Source organism: Arachis duranensis, chromosome 4 (assembly GCF_000817695.3).
Source record: "Arachis duranensis cultivar V14167 chromosome 4, aradu.V14167.gnm2.J7QH, whole genome shotgun sequence".
NCBI classification, from domain to species: Eukaryota; Viridiplantae; Streptophyta; class Magnoliopsida; order Fabales; family Fabaceae; genus Arachis; species Arachis duranensis.
Window position 1 is genome coordinate 32637839 of NC_029775.3, and position 5873 is coordinate 32643711.

General features: G+C 33.4%; 1 protein-coding gene across 1 annotated transcript; it reads left to right on the forward strand.

Moving 5' to 3' along the window:
* The first annotated feature begins 244 nt into the window (after positions 1 to 244).
* On the forward strand, positions 245 to 1695 carry LOC107484082 (BOI-related E3 ubiquitin-protein ligase 1). The gene is made up of 2 exons (XM_016104695.3): positions 245 to 862; positions 944 to 1695. The coding sequence occupies exons 1-2, from the start codon at positions 437 to 439 to the stop codon at positions 1502 to 1504; spliced, it is 987 nt and encodes a 328-aa protein (XP_015960181.1). The 5' UTR covers positions 245 to 436; the 3' UTR covers positions 1505 to 1695.
* The last annotated feature ends 4178 nt before the right edge of the window (positions 1696 to 5873 follow it).

A 5873-nucleotide genomic window follows, 5' to 3' on the forward strand; every position in this document is an offset into this window, starting at 1 on the left:
TGAAACCCCGCAAATTCCAAAACGAGTGAAAGAAGAAAAGGTAAAAGGGGAAAAAAATAAAGAAGGATACCCACAATCCCACATCACATCACATGTTTCACTATACTAAATAGCACCTACTATTTTTTTAATTAAAGAAACAAATCTAAACCGAGGGGTAATTAAAGGGAATTGAATATGATAGATTGTTGATTAATTTATTATAAATAGAGGGAGAAATGGGGATAGGGGGTTAGATTTTCTCTGACTAGGAAGATGCGTTTGACTTTCTCTCTCTTTGTAAATAAATAAGCGAGACAGAGTCATCAACGCTCCTTTAGTAGTGGGCACCCAGTCACGCAGAAACCACAGCCCTGTTAATATTCTCTCGTCAATTGCAAGAAACAAGAGGAAAGAAAAAGAAGAGGAAAACTGAAAACACGAAACGTAACCAACTATGGCAGTGGAAGCACCTCACAACCTCTTCCCTCCACAACAGTTTCTGAGTAACACAGAATTCATGAAGCTGAGCCACAACCAGTACCAGCAGCACAACATGATGATGGACGCTGGAATAATAACCATGAATAACAACAACAATACAGCTTCAACAACAACAATGCCGGAATCGTTGCTGATGCCTCTCTACGCATCCTGCGATCCAAACTCGATAAACAAATCAGACAGCGGCCTCACATATCACCACCGCATCTCTCTCCCTCGGAAGCGTTCCAGAGAAGACTCCATAGCTGAATCATCCAACGTCCTCCCGCTTCCTCAGAAAAGCAAACTCTCTTCTCCCTTCCTCCACCACCATAACAACCTCCTCCTCCACCACCTTAACAACCAACACTCCGAGATCGACCAACTCATCTCCCAACACGTAAGCTTAGCTTCTCCATTCCGTTTCCGTTTCTGCTTTTGAAACTGCTCTAACGATTTGCTTTGTTCATCTAACTGACAGACGGAGAGAGTGAGATTGGAACTGGAGGAACAGAGAACGAGGCAGTCAAGAACGTTTCTGACCGCAATCCAAGAAGCGGTTATCACGAAGCTGAAGGAGAAGGACGACGAGATTCAAAGAATGGGGAAACTGAACTTTGCTCTACAAGAACGCGTAAAATCGCTCTGCCTCGAGAATCAGCTATGGAGGGACCTCGCTCAGACCAACGAAGCCACCGCCAACTCCCTCCGATCCAATCTAGAACAAGTCCTCGCTCACGTCGCCACCGACGACAACCACCAACACCACAACAACAATAACGGTTACGGTTACGACGACGAGGCGGAATCGAGTTGCGCCAGCAACAACCGCCACCTCCGCCTCGAGGATGACGCCGACGACGGAGGAGACTCCGGCGCCGCCGCAGTGAGGATGTGCAAGAAATGTGGGGAGAGAGAGTCGATAGTGTTGTTGCTACCGTGTAGGCATCTCTGCCTCTGCACAGCATGTGGGTCCACCGTTCGGAACTGCCCTCTCTGCAATTCTGGCATCAATGCGAGTGTTCATGTTAATCTCTCTTAGCACTTTTTTTTTTCATACTTTGTTTTTAAATACCATCCAAAATTAGATGAAATTAGTTTTTTTCTTTCTTTTTGTTTCTTTTGGGTGTCCAAAGGGCAGTGTAATCGTAGATAGAGTTGACCCTAGAAGGGGAAAAAATTAGAATTCTTTTGTTAATGTACAGATTTTATTTGATTTTTCACTTTTTCTTACTGTTTTTATTTTTATTTTTATTTTTTGTTCCCCTCGCTTCATAATTTCGTTATTTATTTCGTAAATCCGTTACTACTATTAGGTCGTGGATTTGGTGGGAACCGGTGGCCGTTAGAGTAGAACTTCTTGCTACTACAAATTCAGCTTCAAAGTTTTAATTAAAGATCAATAACTGCTGATTTTTTATTGGAATTTAATCGTGATGAAGTTCTATCGTTGACAAAATGTCTTTGATTCAATTCAAAATCAAACCAGATTAGGCGTTAAGTTGTTCATTTTATTTAATGTTCTTAAATTTGAGCTGTGTACGGATCTTATTTCATCAGCACAATGAAGGGGTGGTTGAAGAAATTACGCTACGTTGTTTTTAAATAAATTTATCAATGTTATTGTCTTATTGATTAGTCATGGCTATGACAATGAAATCTTTATCTTGATTTAGGTACCTCTTAATATATAATTTAAAAATATAAATAATTTTTGAGTAAGTGATAAGTGATAACTGATAAAGTGGAGGGAATTATTTAGGGGGTGATGAGTAAGATTTTGGCGGGTTGTGTCATTCTGGGTGTAATCTTTACCAGAAAAGAAATATTTAATTTCCCACTTTATATCAAAAAAGGTGGGGGGAATAGTAGAAGCAACATAAGAGGAATATGTAAGTGTACTAGGAAAATTAATTAAAGTAGGAAAGAAAGATAGGAAGAAGCAAGAAGTGGTGTGTCCCCCACTTAGGTAAACCTATATATGATGGATAAAATTCTTGTGAGAAAAAAAAAAAGAAAAGAAATCACAATCCAAGTGGGTGATGGGGCGGTGGTGGGTGCCTTAATTCATTCATATGATAGTGCATAATAATGTGGCCACCACCCAAGGAAGCATCAAATTCCCGGAAGCTGTTAATGTGAATGTGATGAATAATGAATGAGTGAGTGGCAATTTCCTTTTGTTTTTGCTTTCTCCATTGTAATCGGTTTGAATAATAATAATAATAATAAATAAATAAATAAAGTAAAGTCCATAAAGTTGACAGAGACCTAAAATCGTCATAAAGTGAGAAAAGAAAAAACAGCAAGGATAAGTAAGACCCTGTTTGTTTGGTTGCTGCAGAGGACTCTGTTACATAAAGCCATCATCATCATCATAACACGGGCAACGATTAGAGTGGAAAAAGTTTCATATGTTCAAATCAACCAATAGGAGGCATCATCATTTTTGTTTTCTTGTTGCACTATTATGGGATGCTTCCTTCCTTCCTCCTCCCAAGTCCTACCCTCCCTTTATTTATTATTTGCCTAACAGTAATAGGCTTCTGCTTCAGCTTCATGCTTTTCCATCTTTGCTATAATTTCTTTGTCCCCACTCTCCTGTAAAAGGCTATCTAATTAGTGTAATTGCTTACACCACCTTCCCATTATAAAATCAAATATATTAATTAATTGGTACTATAAGCTTTATTCTCCTATATCGTATCCTACATCCGATAGTGCCATAGAGCACAAGCAAATCAGGGTAACATTGTAAGATAAGCTTTTGCGATTCATTCAATAAATAACTAGTGCTACCGTACTACCTAAAATTCTTCTTTTTCAATAAAAAATGGAAATAGTTTTTTTTTTTAATTTTTTTATCAAAAGAAAAAATCTATCAAACTAACAATTTTATTAAAATTTGATCAGTATTTAATCAATAAAAAAAATAAATAATTTTATATTATTAAATATAATCTTATACTATTAAAAATACTAATAATAATTAATTAATAATTATAAATTACAAAACTTTTTAGTCCTCTAACAATTCTCTTATAAGAAACGACGGTTTTTTTTTTAATTTAAGGTTTGTTAATAAGTATTCAGTATACATCTAAGAAAACAACTTTAACGAAGTAATTCAAAATAATTATACTTGTATTTTTATTAAGGACCATATGTTCCTTAATAACTTCTAGAAACTCAAGATTGAAGTTTTCTTTTGCACATTTTTATCATACTATATATAAAAGAAAATTAATCATTAAACAACCACTATATAAAAATATGTAGTTGATATCCATAAAAAGATATTTGATATGTTTAATTATTTTATTAAAATTATATACAGATATGTAATAATTAATTTGATAACTAATTTTTAATATTCATGATTTTGTAAATATTTTCATATTAAATATACTCCCCGCAAAATGATCATGAAAGTAAGTTCTAATGCCAATAAATTTCAGTTGGAACTTATTTTAAATTTAAATAAATATGGAATATTATGGTATTAGCAGAATGAAGTGGTATAGCATGTCCTATGCCTATATATCTAACTGTTATTTTATTTCGTCCTCTCTTTTTCTCCTTTAGATGTATCATCATGGTTCTTGTTAGCTTAATTAAAGAGTGTTGGGATTCTTTCTGACCAACTTCACATTTCTTCTCTTTGATTGAACAAAAGATTGAAATTCCACAGGCACTTCAGTTCAAATTGAACATCACCTCAACTAAAGATACTTATACCATTCCCACTACAATTTGTTTTCTTTTTTTCTCTTCCCTTAACTTTCTTTCTTTTTAGTTTGTCAAAACATTTATGATTGACACCATTATTAAAGTCCTAGCTTAACATGGGTTCAGTGACCCAATGACCCACATGTTTATTGATAAACCAAAGATCCAAAGAGAGATAGAGAGATAGGCCTCTTATAAACTTTATCTTCTTTTTTTTCTAATTATTTTATTATTTATCTTTTTCCAATATCATCACCACCAAATCTTCTCTAGTGACATTGTCTGTTGCAAAAAAAGAAAAGTATGGTTTAAGCTGTACTTGTCTTTTCAATAGGTTGATGGAATGATTGAAATCTTCACATTCATTCATTTCATTTCACTCCTTTCCTATTCAATTGCCTTTTGATTCTTTTCCTTGAGTCCACCACCATCTTCATGCTTTTTGGGAATAAAATCCATTCTTGTACAAAGGAGTAAAAGACACTCTTTTCTTTTCTCTTGAAGTAACCAGAAAAAAAGATAAAAGAAAAAACTTCAATCCACTGATTCAGATGCAATTAAATTCATATATACATATAAATGATGGGTAAAAATGACTAAATTATACATAAAAGTCCAGTTAAAAAAAAGTTTCTAAAAATATATTTTATTTTTGTTTATATAAAATTTATATAATTAAATGTATATAAAATTATTTTATACTCAATTAAATTTATAAATATATTCAAACTTTAAATTTTATATAATTTAAAAAAAATTGATAAAATGTGACAATAATTGCACGTGATACACAGTTTAATTTAGATTTTTGAGGACCCCATGAAGGTAAATTTTTTTGGGGGGAGGAGCAGTGAGGATACCATATAGTCCACAATAATAATGGAGGTAGAGTAAGAATTGAACAATGAAAAGAATAAAATAAAATACAAATAAATTTAATTAGATGGTTCCAATTAGGTGTGTGGAAAATGGCCTGACTAATTAATAAAAGAGTATACAGAGAGAAAGAGCACTACAGAACAGAACAGCACCAAATGGTGCATGTGCCAAGTGAAAACTGACACATCAGAATCACACCATCTTCTGAAAAAAACTGACACACACAAAAACAACTACTAAGTATATGTGTGTGTGTTCTCCTATTATTGTACCCTTCTGCCTTCTTCTTTTCTCTTTGGAACCCACCTTCCATTGGGAATTACACCACGCCGAATTTGTGACGTATCACAGTACTTTGCACTGCTAAAATAATTAATAAATTACTACTATCATATTCATATTAGCAACATGATAAATACAAGTCTAAAGAGGGAAAAAGAAAAAAAAGAAGCAGCTAATAATAGAGCCAGGAAAATGAAAAAAGGACATACATGCACGTAAATGAACAATGACCACCTCACTCGGTCACGTTTTTCGTACGTCTTATTAACTCTTTTCCCCTAACACTAAAGTTGGTTTAAGGGAAAATAAGAAGAAAGAAAAGTGGTGGAAGAAAAATGAGTGAAAATTTGTATTTTTCTTTATTTAGATAGTAAAAAAAATAGAAAGAAAAATGTTACTTTTAGTATATTTACAATACTACCCCTAATTCTATTATTATTAATAATTATTAATATAAATTTAGTTTTAATACATTATTATAATAAAGATTTACATTTAAACATTATATATGTATTAGATAA

What these genes read in the sequence shown, in the direction of transcription:
- LOC107484082 (XM_016104695.3), top strand. Translation starts at nt 437, where the DNA reads ATGGCAGTGGAAGCACCTCACAACCTCTTCCCTCCACAACAGTTTCTG. An exon ending in ACCAACTCATCTCCCAACAC is followed by an intron (nt 863 to 943) that starts GTAAGCTTAGCT and finishes TCTAACTGACAG; the next exon opens with ACGGAGAGAGTGAGATTGGA.